At 42.6% G+C, this 15,850-nt stretch overlaps 1 protein-coding gene across 1 annotated transcript; it reads right to left on the bottom strand.

Annotated features, from left to right (window-relative positions):
- Positions 1–4,580: 4,580 nt before the first annotated feature.
- On the bottom strand, positions 4,581–14,256 carry LOC117873087 (serpin B4-like). Its single transcript, XM_034762108.1, has 7 exons — positions 14,089–14,256; positions 12,330–12,452; positions 11,530–11,673; positions 9,314–9,431; positions 8,390–8,532; positions 6,057–6,212; positions 4,581–4,982 (listed from the first exon to the last, which is right to left on the bottom strand). The coding sequence occupies exons 1-7, from the start codon at positions 14,254–14,256 to the stop codon at positions 4,581–4,583; spliced, it is 1,254 nt and encodes a 417-aa protein (XP_034617999.1).
- Between the last annotated feature and the right edge of the window lie 1,594 nt (positions 14,257–15,850).

Genomic DNA, 15,850 nt, shown 5'->3' with positions numbered 1-15,850 from the left:
GATGCCTGTTCTTTGCAGGTTTGTCAGATCCTGGCTGGCAACCTTTCTGCTGTTCTGACTACCTGCATGCTGCATGTTTCCTCTCTTTCTAGGTGCTGCTTTATAGGCCTGTTAATCACACACTCTTCCTTATTGTCTCTTTCTAGACTGACCATTGCCACCATGTTTCATGTACCATGTACAGGGCAATAAGTTGAGAAGACTCCATGATCCTAAAACTAAACTGCTCTTTTTGAAGAGAGCAGTGGTGTTTACCACACACAGGTGATGAAATGGTTAATCTGGGCCTTAGAGATCAATACACACAGGTGATGGCACTTGGAGTGCAGGCCAGGACCAGTTAAAGATGAGTCTCAGCTGGTGGAGGATGTGGGTGCTTTTTATAAAGGGAGGAAGCCCAGAGTAGAAAAGGGCTTTAGGAAGAAAGAAAAAGGGGAAGAAACCTGTAGTCTGGATAGTAGAGCATGGAGGAAGTTCAGGAGGGAGTTGGATGGAAGGGGGAGCAGGTTGAAGGGGAATCTTGAAGTGGGCCTGAGAGAAGGCCACCCCACAGGCAGAAGTCCTTGGGAGGGACTGGAGTTGAGGATCCAAACAGGGCAAGACTTAAGGAGGGTAGTCCCCAAAAGTCAGCACTCTGCAGAAGAATGGAGAGCTGGGGTGGGAGGGTGGTGAACACAGGGTGGTTTAAAAGTTCAAGGCAGGAAAAGGGCCTGACGCTGCTTTCCCTGAAATCTGTGGTTTGCTTTTGAGTTGGATTAACAAACTCCAGTGAGAAGCTCTGGGGCTGCTAGTCTGATAGAAGAGTAGAGTGGAAGTGGAGTCTGGGAGGGGAGGAAGATGGCAGATCAATGACCAGTATTGTGTAGGGCACTGAAACCCTGGCAGGAGAGAGACTCTAAAGAGACCTGGCAGGAAGGCCAAGTCATGAGAAAAGATGCTACCCCAAGGCTGTAGCAGCTGTCAGCAAGGGGTGCTACATGATGAGCTGCTACACACCACCCAGCCACAAGGGTGCACCTGCGGTGAGTGCAACTTTTACACAATGCTGCAACTGCAGCAACATTTCCAGCCATGTGCACACAGACTGGCTTCCTGCTGCTGGCTCCAAACTCTTCCCTCCCAGTTCCATGCGGATTGCTACAAGCCCTAATTTATGGACAGGAGGCTACTTCCTTGTTTCTCACCTCATATACGAGAAACGCTCAGTACCTTGTAGATTAGAGCTTCTTTCTTTTAATCATTTCTCAGGGAACATAATTTATCTAAACACTGGTCTAGGTAGATTATATTGGTATATTACAGAAACAATGTTTTAAGACTAAACATTTATGGTTAGGAACCAAGGGAGTATAAAACTGAAAAATGAAACTGAGTAGAATTGCCAAAATATCAATCTGTATTATTTGTACTCACTTGTCCACTTAAGAATGATTAGAAGAAGATGTATGTTACGGCCAAGGAGTGCATCCGTATTCAGAACAGCACTTAAACAAATGCTAAGCACATGCTTGAGTCCCATTGCAATCAGTGGGACATATGTGCATGGCCAAGTACAGTCTGGAACAGGGGTCTATGAACTGTCTATCCTCATGTGACCACTAGTAGTATGTTATACACTTGCTGCTTCTGTCTTACGTGAATGCACACAGGTATGTCTTCAACTTCTGTTTGGCTTATTTCCCTACTACTGAAAATGAAAAAAATATGTTGTGATTTATTGAGTGCTTGACTTGACAGCTGTATAGATGCATTGCAATTGTGCAAATTAAAAGGTCAAAAGCAAAATACATCTATAATACTTTCCCAAAGAAAAGCCATAAAATTACAATCTCGAACTCTGCAAAAAGACAGTTATTTTCCCCAGTTGCCCTTTTGGAAGACAATTGGTTAATTACAATTTAGATTTTTGACAAGTCTACAAAATTTTCTAATTTCATGTTAAACTCTAAACAACTGACAGGAAATTGCTACATGAAATTTGGAAGATCACAAGTTTCCTGTTACAATAGTCTCACAGTTGGTGGCAAACAACTGGACTTAGTCAAATTATAACCAATTAAATGATTTTAAAAACTGCTAATGCAACTGTGACGCTCCCCAGAGGTACCCAGGTTCTGAGGCACCTCACCACCACCTGCCCTTAGTCTGAAGCAGCCATGTCTGTGCCTGCTGTGGATCAGCTCCCTGAAACCAACAGCCTCTGGCTATACAAGCACTGCCCTCCAGAATCCCTCAGGCCTTGTTCTCTCTGCACAAGTAGTGACGGACACACATCAACCCTCAAGTCCTCAGAGCGTTCCCTGCAGTGTCCAGTCCCTGATCCACTGAACACTCACAGAATTACCGGGCCTACCGTTCCCAAAGAAACATTACACACTAGCTTGTGTGACAGACCCAGACCAGTGGGGTACAGGAGTCTGGTAGAGGGCAAATATACTGGTCACTGGATGAGTAGTTTTCTGTTCCCTGAGTGACCAGAGCAGGGGCTGCACTAGAGAAATCAGGAACCTGCTAGAACCAGTTAAGGCAGGCAGGCTAATTAGGACACCTGGAGTCAATTAAGAAGAAGCTGCTAGAATCAATTAAGGCAGGCTAATCAGGGCACCTGGGCTTTAAAAAGGAACTCACTTCAGATTGTGGTGTGAGTGTGAGGAGCTGGGAGCAAGAGGTGCAAGGAGCTGAGAGTGAGTGCTGCTGGAGGACTGAGGAGCACAAACGTTATCAGACACCAGGAGGAAGGTCCTGTGGTGAGACTAAGGAAGGTGTTTGGAGGAGGCCATGGGGAAGTAGCCCAGGGAGTTGTAGCTGTCATGTAGCTGTTACAGGAGGCACTATAGACAGCTGCAATCCACAGGGCCCTGGGCTGGAACCCGGAGTAGAGGTCAGGCCGGGGTTCCTCCCAGACCTCCCAATTGACCTGGAGTGTGGGTTCTTCCAGAGGGGAAGGTCTCTGGGCTGTTCCCCAACCCACATGGTGAATCTCTGAGGCAAGAAAATCTGCCAATAAGCGCAGGACCCACCAAGAGAGAGGAGGAACTTTGTCACACTTGTAAGATTCAACTCAGGATCATCACTTTACTTCACAGCACTTAGATAGTGTTTATAGTGAAAACAAGAATACGTTTATTAAAGACTAGAGATTCAAGTAATAGTGAGCAAGAATATTGGAATCAAATGGTTACATATAAAGCAAAATAACGCTCTTTCTATAGACTAACTAAACTTAACTAACAGGTTGACCTGCTGATAAAGAAGCTTATCTCACCCAAAGTTCTCTCCAGTGTTTTCAGCCCAGCCTGGCTGAGATCCCACTTTCATGATGCAAATCTGCTGTCCATTTACTTCCTAGCTGAGCGATGCCTGGGTATCTTCTTTGCCCCCCAAATATAGTAGAACAAACCTTTGAGGTGCACCTCAAGATAAGGTTCTCCCTCCCTGCTCTTTTCTTCCTTTTAGTTCCATTCTGAAGTTCTCACAATCCTTCATTTGCATTCAGTTCAGACTGGTGATAGGAGACCCATTGTGAATGAGACAACATTCAGTTTACATCTAAATAAACAGATGGCTGAACACCTCTTGTCTGACAAAAAACCTGTTTTTTACCTTTGCTGGTGACCAACCCTCAGACAGACTTTAAGAACATATGTTCCGTATACATACATCACTCCTTACATAGTATTCTTACATACATTTCATAACAATATTGATGAATAGTTCAACACCGACTCTTATTTCTGGCCTCACGTGACATTCTTTTGCTCGAGAATCAGGAGAACCTGGAATCCTCTGCACCCCCTTGCCAGTTGGTATTAAGAGGTTCTTGGGTCACAGCAACATTTGTGTTAATTATCAATGCAGGTGTCAGGAAGTACAAAGTTCCCACAGCATCCCTAATTCACACCCTGTCTGTAGGAGTTTGTATCCGTGTACAGTGTTAACTTTATATTCAAGTACTAAGAAGTCAGACTCTGTTTTGCAGCTCTCCCTTCTCCCTCTGCTCGACATCACATTGAGCAGTGCCTTCCTCCACAGTAGTCCTACTCACTTCAGCAGGATTCCTTATGAAGTAAGCACAACTCGCTGTGAGTACAGGTAACAGAAGGGCAATAACAATGGCTGAGAACAGTGAGCCTGATTCTTCACCATTACATTGCTGTAACTCTGGGCCAGGTTCTCCACTGCAAGTGTTTGGTCAATGTTTGTGTCGATACCCATTCAGTTCAGGATGATTAAGAAAATTCATAGCTCTTTACTTCACTACTAATTTTCAAAGCTCTGGTTCAAGGTGATTCCTATTGAGCTGGGACTTAGCAGAGGTGCCCTTCCTCAGGTGCTGAGAGAACGGGACATTCTTTAAGTAGGAACCAGAAGCAAGCTTGTGAGGGAGAGAAATAGACAATGTAGGACTCGTTCATCAAAAGAATGTCACATGAGTCCCACTATGAGTATATAACTATGGAGTCACTGGCTAGATACAGTGGAAGGAAAAGAGAAAAACGAAGAAAATAAACATTTCCATTGTATTTTCCATATCATGGTTCCGTGGTCCAGAATCTCATTCATGTTAATTAGAAATTTTCTTAAGGGGAAGAGAATCTACCATAGAAGAGAATGCATTCAGTTTCCTGGTGTCTGATAAAGAAGAGGAAAGGGTGATCAGCCACAAACTCTACTTGTGGTCTGACTGAGGTCACACCTATGCCAATTCCAGTTGCAGCAGCTGCCTCAGTGCCCTCTTCATTGACCTCTATATAAGCTTTATGGACAGCTTCACTAACAGACAGGCCACCTGCTTCTGCTATTCCAGATAAATCTGATTCATGGCTAAACACATCAGTTATTCCTAAAGCTTCTAAATATTGGTTGAGTTGAGCTACTGTCTCAATTTTGAACTGAGGAAGAGACACCGCCACTTCATCTTCTTTCATATAATAGGGGCTGATCCAAGTTGTTAATTTCTCAGAGGTAAGTTCCTCTTCCAGCTACAGGTATAAAGATACACGGGAATCAGAATCTTGTGGTTACGCATCAAAATCAACAAGACATGGAACTGTGTGAGAAGGTTGGAAAAGTGACTTTCATTCACACTGTGGTAACCATGGCAGGCATGATTCTTAGAATGCTACTGAGGTCAGAAGCATGAAGTTCACTATGGGTATGTCTACAAAGGGAATAAAAAAAACAAAACCGGGTTGGCCCGTGTCTGCTGACTCAGGATCACAAGGCTCAGGTTCCAGGGCTGAAAAATTGCTGTGTGGACATTGGGGCTCAGGCTCTAGCCCAAGCCCTGGGACCCTCCCCCCTCAGTGTCCCAGAGCTTAGACTCCAGACTGAGCCTCAATGTCTGCACAGCACTTTTTAGCCCCTCAGCCCACAGGGCTTTTATCTCCCTGTAGCTGTACCCTAAAGATTTCCAAATAAGTGTTTGCCCAGTGTTTGGAAAAAAGAAAACAAGATTCTATAATCAATGTAAATATAATGACCACAACGCTGGGTCACCAGTGGGAGTCAATGGTGCAAATTTTAACTTCCGTGCTCAGACCTCTATCATTAAAGCTAAAGGACTTGATCCTGCACCAGTGAAGTCAATGGGTGTTTTGCAATTGAATTGTATGGGAGAAGGGTTAGGGAGCTGGATCAGATGTTAAGTCCGGCAGCAATATGCGGCAGACAGCCTCTGTGGATCTGCCGATGTGTTACTTATATGGTTTGCATTTATTATTCATTCTTTTTTAGACTAGTCTGTGTGGGTATTAACTGTTTAGAGAGGTTGATAATACAAAAATGTAGCAATTAGCTATTAATTACATTGTCACCGTGCCCTATTTGGAGAATAAAATGGCTAATTGTTTGTTTTCTGGAAATTCAATAGTCACAAGAACAGCATAAGCAGCCTGCCTTCAGATTTACTATTCAACGTGCTGCATACTCTGCAACAAGGAGGAGGAAAGGTAATTGTCTCCTATACTGTCTGTCCAGGTGATGAGAGATGCACAAGACATTGCCATATTCATATTCTGATTATAAGGTTATCATCTCATCATAGGTAACTTTACCTGTGTTAGACCCGTGTAGTCTTTTGGCAGCAGTATATACATACTCAGGTCACCATCCTTGTACGGGAGTTCAAGCACCTGACAATTATGTTCCTCTATCGTAGCTATTTTATACTCGCCCTTATGGTACATCATCTGCACAGGTATGCTTGTAGTCTGAAAGCAATGACAATTAATAACAAATGAAATACATACAATGTATCCTCTTGTATTTAAATGTTTTTCCTTGTATTACATCTGCACTTGGACCTAAATGCTGCTGTAGTTGTTTAGGGCCAGATTAGCACCTCCTAAAGAAATGTATAAAGTCCTCTTGAACCTCTTCAAACATCTCACAACAGTTTTTTCTCCCTCTCTGCATCTAGGGAAAGGAGTCAGTGTGAGGTATGGGAACATGGAGACTAGGAAACCCCATAAAGCCCATTCCCATCATCCAGGATTCTACGATGCTGCTTCTCCCCTGCCCCTTAAAAGCTGAGATACCATTTATCATCTCCCTGTGCCTGCACACAGGCGCACCCACCCCAAGATGAATAGAAGGTTTAGAAGAACAGTTAATGCTATTTCCTAGGACCAACAATTTCAGAAGTTGCCACTGATAGTGTGCATCACAGTTTGGTTGTCCGGCTTGAGAACCATGTTAAGGGCATTAAAACTACAGGTTTTCATCTTTCATTTAATTTAAATTTCAATATAATAGCATGTTCTCAGGTCAAATTGACCCAGAAATTTACAAAACCTAAAAGCAACAGTCATCCACAAAACAATGTAATGGAAACAAATTCCACTAAGAATAATTTTCCTTTAGCTAAACAAATGTTTCCCTCGCAACATAGTCACACATTAGCACCATGTAGCAAAAATAGGTTGGCAAACAGAAGGTGAAACTGAATTGAAGCAAATACGAAGCTGACTATATTGCATTCATTGCCCACACAACATGTGGTGGAATAGCAAAGAGACAGTGTACAGAATGTAAACTAAAAAAAACTCCCACTTTCAATATTTAATCTTAATGAGAAAATGAGGTGGGAGATCAATCTGGTGACAGAATATGGAAACTGAACACAGACTAAATGAATCTCTTGGGGGCAGTCATTGTAAACAGGGCAGCAAAACAACTCATTGTAGGTCTGAATACAAGCAAACCAGTTAAAAGTCTATGTAGAAAATTATTAGATACCAGACTGTGGACTGCTCCAAACTAGGTACGTAGTGGGGGAAGGTACAAGATGCATCTTTATGGTAGGCCTCTGCTCAGGGGCCTGTCAGTCTTTGCTCTTCTGAGTGCAAAACTATACAAGGGTAGTGAACCTAACTGCACCAGCAACCCCAAAGGGGATGGGGAGCACAGGCACTGATGCCATGGGAGCTCCTGGGCTGGAGCATACATGGAAAAAAATTAGCAAGTGCTTAGCACCCACCAGCAGCCACCTCCCTCCTTCTTCCCAGCACCTCCGAGCCACGGTCAGCCCCACTGATCAGGGGCGGCTCCAGGCACCAGCGCAGCAAGCGCGTGCCTGGGATGGCAAGCCGTGGGGGGCGGCATGTCGGTCGGTAGGTAGGCAGTCAGTCAGGCCGGTCCCGTGGCTTCGGCGGCAATTCGGCGGCAGGTACGCCGAAGGCGCGGGACTGGCAGATCACCCACAGAAAATCCGCCAAATCCATGTGACCAGCGGACCACCTGCAGGCACGCCACTGAAGGCCACCTGACTGCCATGGTTGGGGCGGCAAAAAACATAGAGCCGCCCCTGCCACTGATCAACTCCTCCCCCTCCCTCTGAGCATGCTATGGAACAGCTGTTTGCAGTATGCAGGAGCCTCTGGGAGGGAGGGGAAGGGGCAGGGATGGGGCATGCTCAGGAGAGGGACAGGAAGAGGTGGGCTGGGGCCTTGGGGGAAGGGGTGGGGTGGGGGGTGATGGGGCAGAGCAAGGACGGAAAGAAATGGGGCAGGGGTGGGGGCTTGCAGGAAGAGGTCGAGTGGGGGCAGGCCTCGGGCAGAGAAGGGATCAAGCAGAGGGGAGTAGAGAGGAACTTGGTGCCTATGATGGGGAGAAAGCGGGGCTATGACCTGAACACTTCCATTCCTGTTGGAAGAGCTGACAGGCCACAGAGGGGGTAGATGTTGCAGCTTCTTATACATTGGCTTCCCCTGTGCCCCAGGTGGCTTTGTGAGGCATTGTACCTGTGTCAGGCATGATGCACTCTCCTAGCAGAAGCTTTGGGAAAAAATCCCTCTCCACCCCCAGAGCAGATCCCAGTGTGCTTCATAGTCTGCCAAGCATCTGAAGTAATAGGCGCAATTATGTGATGTATACTTCTGTAATCTACCTCGTTAATCTGAAAAGGTCTTTCTTCTGTGTTTTCTTTCTTAAATTCCACTTCCCATTTCCCTTTGAAGTAGACAGCATTCACAAGAACTAACATAGTCTGAGCAGAAAGAGTGCCTGGGGCAAAGAGATCCTTGATTTTACCTTAAAGAAAGGGAGGAAAATTAGTTTGTTTTGGCAGATCAGTAAATCTAGTTCCAGTTATCTGTTGTAATAACATTGATGTTTAGTGCTTGTATGTACCTGGGTGTAAGAATATATATGTAATACTGGACACACATGAAAAATGTTTGACTGACAGCCCTGAGAAGCTGAACTCTTCTATCTATTCACAGAACTAGTGGAACCCAAGCAGTGTTACCATGATTTTCCCCAAACTGACCCACTGATGTGCCTCAAGTGTACAATGGAGAGCAGATGTCTCCTAAAATGGCCATTTTATTCTTTATTTCTCCTGCCTAGTCTTGGCTCCAGGTTAAATTTTAAGTAGGGCGCTGTCTTTTACCTTATCTGTAGAGGAGCTCATAAATCAAGGTACTTTCAGAAGGTCCTCACTACTTGCCCCCAATACCTCTTGCATCTGATTTGATAGTTTCTTAAACTCCATGCAGTCAAACACACAGGTGGTCTCATCCAGCACCCACTGAAGTTGTCAGAAGAATTCCTATTGATTTCAATGTGTGTTGTACTAGGGTCCAGAGTTTGCTGGCTACTCTGTTCTCCTCAAATGTTTTCTCTGTGGGAATTAATGATCTAGCTCTACATCACTCAAGTGGTCAAAGTGTGGAGAGCTGCCACTGCAGCCCCATACTGGGCATACTCCAATTATGAGGAAACATTTTTCTCCTCCAGGTTCTTAAGCACCTTGTACACTTTAAGCGATTAAATATCAAGTAATAGCAGCCAATGGCTGACCTGTCCTTACCATTTGTAAAGGTTTCAACCCACAAATTTATCTGTTCTCTGGTTTCCTCTGCAGCATTCTGAAAATCAACTGTTTCCAATTCTGCCTGGTATAACTTTTGTAGGCAGGATAGGTATTGCTGTATGATAAGAGAGAATGTCAGAACAATACATCAGAAAACAGGTCTCTCTCTCTCTCTTTCTTTTTTTTTTTTTTTTAGACCGTGTGCTAAATAAAATAAAATGTTCCTGTTTTTTAGTTCTGCAACACTGCAAAAGTGTTTTTGTATATCCTAAAGATAGGGTGGACTAACAGAATGAACTGGACCAGTTGGGTATAGCATAGGCAAAGGGCTTGATAGGTTTGGAGAGTTTGGATAAAATAGTCTGTGACGGGGTGAACTCACCTTGCACTGGATGGGGAAGAGTTAACTCTTCTCCGTGGGCTGAGGAAGCCATGCCCCCACATCCCTACTGGGCATGCTCCAGATGCAGCACTAGTATAAAAGGGAGCACCCCAGTTCAGTCTGTGCTGACTTCCGGGGAGGAAGGATGCTCTTTGTTGGCTCCAGCCCAGGAGCAGATGGAACCCCTGACAGTGGAAGCCGGAGCCATCGAGACTCAGACCGGCGCCCAAGTGCATGTGGACATCCGAGAGGGATCTGAGTCACACAAAACTGCGCACACCGAAAAGCCCGGAGACCCCGAAAATCAGGGCCAGATTTTCAATTAGGCACATGCCTAGGAGCACCAGAGTACTAGGGGCACCTTATCTCTCTAAAATTTTGTGCAACACAGAGGTCAGCTGTAGGCAGGGGGAGCACTGAAGATGCTGTGCCTAGGAACGCATAAGGTGTAAATCCGGCCCTGCCGACAATGCCTAAACTACAGCTCCAAAAGATACGGCTGAGGGGTCGTGGGGGGAAATGCACTAGCTATAGTCCAGTGGGAAGTTGGCATGTTTTGGTTGGAATCCTGCTCATAGGCGCCGACTCTGTGGGTGATCCAGATCTGATAAAGCTGCCTCCTCTTGCAGCAGCCAGTGCTTAGGTCTCTCAATTTTAATTTCCGTTCTGGGTGGATTGCAAACCAGGAGAAACTGGTGGAACAGGACCCACTATAGGTCTTTCTGTTAAATTCAGGGTTCTACCTGTAGAACTCTGAATTTATCCTACAGATATAGATGTCTCTGGCCACTTCTGTCCCTGTCTAACCTATGTGTCACTGACTCTATATTTATAAGTAATTCATGAATGTCTTTGAAGCACTGTCTCAATGTTTCTTTTTCCCATCAGCCAAGATAACTAAAGATTACTGCAATCCACAAGAAATTGAAAACTAGAAGTAAATTTTGAAAAATGATTTGTGAGCAGTTTTTGGGTGTATGAAATTTCACACAAATCAAATGATGAGACCTTGTAAATTAACTGGTTAAAAAGGTAGCATGAAACTTTCTGGAGGAATAATTCATCCCAGAACATAGTTAGTAATTCTATTGAAGATGCATGAGCCAGAATAATTCTAGCTCACTTTCCCATTACTGTGTTATTCTAGAGTGCTAACAAGAATAGAAAGCATTAAATCTTAACTTTGTCAGTCAAATAAGCAGATATAACTCCAAATATGTATCTGTTGTGTAAGCTGGTGCCACAATTAAATAGTTTTTTTTTATTATAGCCACCCTTTGAACTTTATTTTGCTGTTGATAGATGGAAGTAATTTAATAGTTACAAAGCTGAAGAAAAACATGGGTAACAGTGTACTGTATAAAACAGCTTTTGAGGGACAGGCTTACATAACATTGTCTCTTTATTATATTTTGTACAGTGTCTAGTCCAATGAGACCCTGGCCTCTAGGCACTGCCAAAATACAAATAGTGATAGTAAACACTTAGAAATTATACTTTCAATGCTGTTCAACACACCTAATTACAATGCTCCTGTGACCAGGTTCCAATGCTCCTGTGACCAGAGGGAAATGAGCAGAGCCTGTAACTAGGGTTTTAAAGTTATCTTAAACATTCTATTCTGGAACCACATGATTTATTTTAAGATGATTGGCTGTTCTGCCCTACTATTCAGTACCTCCAGGGGATCAACCCCACCCCTTGTCTAAGTGGACACACCTCCCATCAAGTCAGCAGCAAATGGGACCTCAACTGAACTAAGCCCAGGTTGTTCATTTCTAGCTGTCCTACAATGTCACAGGCCATTAATGTGAATCCCAATGCAACTCACCTGAAGAAAATTGAATGTCTTTTCTCCATACAGTCTGTTGGCAATAGCCAGCTCATAAGAAGTGGTAGGTTTGTTGATTGATGAGAAGATGTCATGAAACTGGGAATGAATCCCTCCGGGTATATCACACTGATCATCAGGAACCTTCAAATAACACAAAGTTGCTGTAGTTTATTTCTGACTGAAGAAGGCTGGGAGTGACAGACACTGGTTATTTTTTGTTGTTTTGTTTTTAATAATTGTTCTCCTATTAAACCATTCAGATTCAATAACTAAACTAGCTTTGCCTTCTCTGACTTGTTCTTGTTCCTGACAGTGCAGATCTGTGGTGCAAAAGCCCTGTTATAAGGACTAAGTAATTCATGGCTCTTTCGGGATGTTCCACTCGTTACTTATGGAGCACCACACGTGAAAATTTGTTGAACAATGAAAAATGTTCAGGGTAGAAGAATTTCCAACGCTTTCTGTATGTCTGATTTATACATGCAAATGTGCTCACAATCATGGTAGAAGTTTGTTAAAATAACAAGATGCAAACTGAACTCATCACATGTAAATGACATTATGACTATTGCATCCACAAATCAAGGATATAATTGTACAATATTTTCAATAAAAACCCCTAAACCTTACTTTTTGCTATCTTGTATACATTTTTATCCTTCTCCCTATTCTTCTGTCACCCACCGTCACAACATTCCTCCCCCCCCATTTTTATGTTATAATTCAAATCTGACAATTTTGAATTTTCATTCAAATTCCCCAAAGTTTCTCCAACTCCAACATTTGTTCTAAGATACCAGCAGTCCAGGATGAAGAGGTCGTCTGTGACTTCTCTCTGAATTGTCATCCCTTCTTGTTGCTTCAGAAGAGCTTCTTGTTCCTGGATTTTCATGTTCTGCAAATTCAAGGAAGTGAAGTGCCTGAAGTAGAAATGTAACATTGCAACAGTCATACACTGTATTGAATTACTTATGACAATCTGTGAAATTAAACTTGTCACAGAAAATTCAGTTGTCTGTCTTACCTACTGTCCTTTCTACTGGAGATGGACATCACGCTTTTAAAAGACAAGTGTTCTCAACTTTTATCACTAGATGCTTCAGTTCATCCACTGACATCAAAATCAGCAAGCCATTTGATGAATACTACTCAAAATCACTAGAAAGGAGAGCTATATTTCTATGATTTTGGTAATCACTTCCTATTTCTGCCCATAATATTCAGCTTGTTAGATCTTTTTACACTGTGCTGCAATCGGGCAATAAATTCAGTAGGGTTCTGCAGGCATGCAGGGATCTGCAATAGTGGATCCTATCACAGGATTGGGACTTGGATAAAAGCTTATTTTTTACAAAACCTAAATGAAAGGAACAATCTGAAGATCAATGGAAATGCTTTCATAGTTTGCTAGGTTTAATTCCAACAAATGCAGTGTTTGTTTGTCAAATATAGAATTAGTTGCTGCCCATATTTAAGGGGACATGAGTTTTGCCATTGACTTCTGTGCCGGCATCATTGGAACCTGTGTGGTTTTTTTAAATTTCATTCCTCTCGTCTGCAGATCCCTTTACATCTGCTAACTGTATTGGGTCACACTTCTAGCCTTCAAAGCAAAATATCCATCTCAAAGCTCAAACGATGACAGTTGATTTATTCAAAGGCTGATGATACATGATTCTTGATTAGTACTAACTCCTGTGCAATCCAAGCTTGAGCAGTACAAATAATTTTCCAATCAAAAAAGGTGACTCCCACAGCCTCATAGGATCCGAAATAAGTTAATACTTTTGCCAAACTAGATGTTCAATTTATTTTTTTATAACTATGACCCAAAATTGTGACACTTCAGCACAAGTAAATCTGATGCTCAGCACGTTCATAGTAAGCAACTAAAAAGGACCCTGCATCTGAGATACACACATTTCTGAAATAACCATTTACTCTACGTATCTCTCTTTTGGTACAATGCAGAACACAAAAATGTCACCAAAACAAAATAAATTAAAATGCCTTTAAAATCAGAGACACCAGGCAGTGCACAATAACGTTACAACAGAAATGTATGTCTAAAGTGAACGTGAGGGGTTGGAAACATTTCTATGGGCCAAATTAGACCAGCCTAGGCAGAAGGTAAGTGAAGCTGCACCATAGGCCATATCTCACAAACAATAATACACCCAAGTAGTATTATGCACTACTCATGTACGTAATGACACTCATGAATGGAGCAGTTTGCAGGATCAGGGCTTGAGGGGGAAAACCTCTTGCTCTTGGACTGGAAATGTTATTTCCAGTTTATAATAATGTTCTCAGCCTGCAGCTTCTGCCAGGCACCTTTTCAACTCCATAAAGTTTAATTCCATTCAATATAAAAGTGCCTTTGAGACCTTAACTAGGGCAATTGCTACTTGTGCAGGATATATTACACATGGAAAAGGAAAATGCTCTGCGTTAAAAGAAGAGCCTTGAGGAGCTCAGGTGACATTGCACGTGGGAATGGTCTGCCATTGTTGAACAAATATGAAGGAATAAAACAAATGACTTATTATTGCCTACCGTTTCTATCTGGGTGGCAGTATTACTTCTGGCCCCCAAAAGGACCATGCCCAGGGCAGCTGAGATACTCAAAGGAGAATAGATGATATTGTCAGATGGACGATCTTTGTTCAGTTCTTTGAAAAAGTCAAGGGCAAATTTTGTAGTTGCTTCACTGACGGAGCTCATTGTGAAAATGAAAAGCTGCTGAGGAAAAAAATAAACCAAATCAATAGAGTTCAAAAGTCTCTTTTCTCAACCTCTTACTGCATCCGAAGGTTTCAGTAGCTTTCTTGCTAGTTATACACACGTCTAGCCTCAGGGTGGGCATGGGCATAAGTTTTGGGAAGATTGCAATATAGACTTTTAAAAAGAGAATTCTCATTAAGAAAACTGCCTCATCTCTAATTCTCCACTCAGGAAATTGAAACTATCCTTTTTCTTCCACTTCTACGGCTAATGTACAACGCTACAATGAGTAAAATCTTCTAACAACACAGTTTCTTAGAGCAATGAAAAACGCTGATGCATCTCCCCATCTGACTTCAGGGGAGTTACTCATGATTTACTGCAGTATGAGTTCAAAATCAGGCTTCCTGAGAGGGATTCTTGGATGCTCCAATTTCTGTTTGTATTTGATCAGGGCCACATTAGGCTCTCTTTTGCACCCAGATATATCAAGAGTAACTTTGGAGGAGTTAATCCAGATATACACAGGTGTGAATGAGAGCCTAATTTGACCCCTGGTGTCTAGGTAACAGCAACAGACAATGTGTAGAAAATGATTTGATTAATATATGGTAAGATATGACTGAATCAGCTTATTCTATTATAAAAGAAATATACACTGTGTAAGATGTGTGAACGTCTATCTAGTGCAATACATTTTCTAATTGAGATTGACTGAGAGGAAGATTATACTCTAATCCATCTCCATTAACTCGGAAAAGGGACACCCTTGATATCTTCCAGGTAGCTATTTCAAGACTTTCACAAATTGATAAAAAAAGAAGCGGGTGAAGTTTTTCTGACAAATAGTTTATCTGCTAAAAAATGTAATCCTGGTTGACCTGAAACTATTTGTGAATTTGACATAAATTTGCCAGAGTTTGGGCCAAAAAAAGATTTTCAGGTTGGATTCGTTAAGTGGTTGGTGGTGTCCTCCTTGCCCCCTATAGCTTTAGCCCAGTATATAGGTTGTGGTGCTCTCCCTTCTACCTGAAGGTTAGGGCATTCACCTGAATGTGGGAGACCCAGGTTCAATTCTCCCCTCTCCCTGGTTTGGAACAGAGAGTTCAATTTGAATCTCTCACCAATCAGGAGATTGCCATAAAGACTAGGCTATCAGGTACACTGGAGTGAGTCTCTCCCACTGAAGCTGTTCCACTTTGTATAAATTAAATAGTCATTGGAGCAGGGACTTGAATGTGAGTCCCCCTTTCTTCTTCACTACACAAGTGGATGATGTAATGGTTTTCCCTTTCCAAATTCTAATCCACTCTTCCTCTGAAATTGTGTTATACAACATCACCTTTCATTTTGTAAGAAAGACATGAGAAATAATTTTTCCACTCTACTCAACACTCATAAGGCCCCAAGTGGAATATTTTGTCCAGTTCTGAGCACCACACTTTGGAAAAGATATGGACAAATTGGAGAAAGTCCAGAGAAGAGAAAAAAAAAGATTAAACATCTAGAAAACATGATCTGTGAGGGAAGATTGAAAAAGTTGGGTTGTTTAGTGTGGAGAAGAGAATACTGAGGAGGGACATGATCACAATCT

Source organism: Trachemys scripta, chromosome 2 (assembly GCF_013100865.1).
Source record: "Trachemys scripta elegans isolate TJP31775 chromosome 2, CAS_Tse_1.0, whole genome shotgun sequence".
NCBI classification, from domain to species: Eukaryota; Metazoa; Chordata; order Testudines; family Emydidae; genus Trachemys; species Trachemys scripta.
Note: the sequence above shows the minus strand (reverse complement) of the source record. Positions and strands in the feature narration are given on the sequence as shown.

Excerpts from the sequence above, each read along its gene's own strand:
- LOC117873087 (XM_034762108.1), bottom strand. The coding sequence starts at position 14,256 with ATGAGCTCCGTCAGTGAAGCAACTACAAAATTTGCCCTTGACTTTTTC. Across the intron at positions 8,533-9,313 it reads GGTTGAAACCTTTACAAATG|GTAAAATCAAGGATCTCTTT; the intron begins GTAAGGACAGGT and ends CCTTTCTTTAAG. Across the intron at positions 6,213-8,389 it reads GACCTTTTCAGATTAACGAG|ACTACAAGCATACCTGTGCA; the intron begins GTAGATTACAGA and ends CATTGCTTTCAG.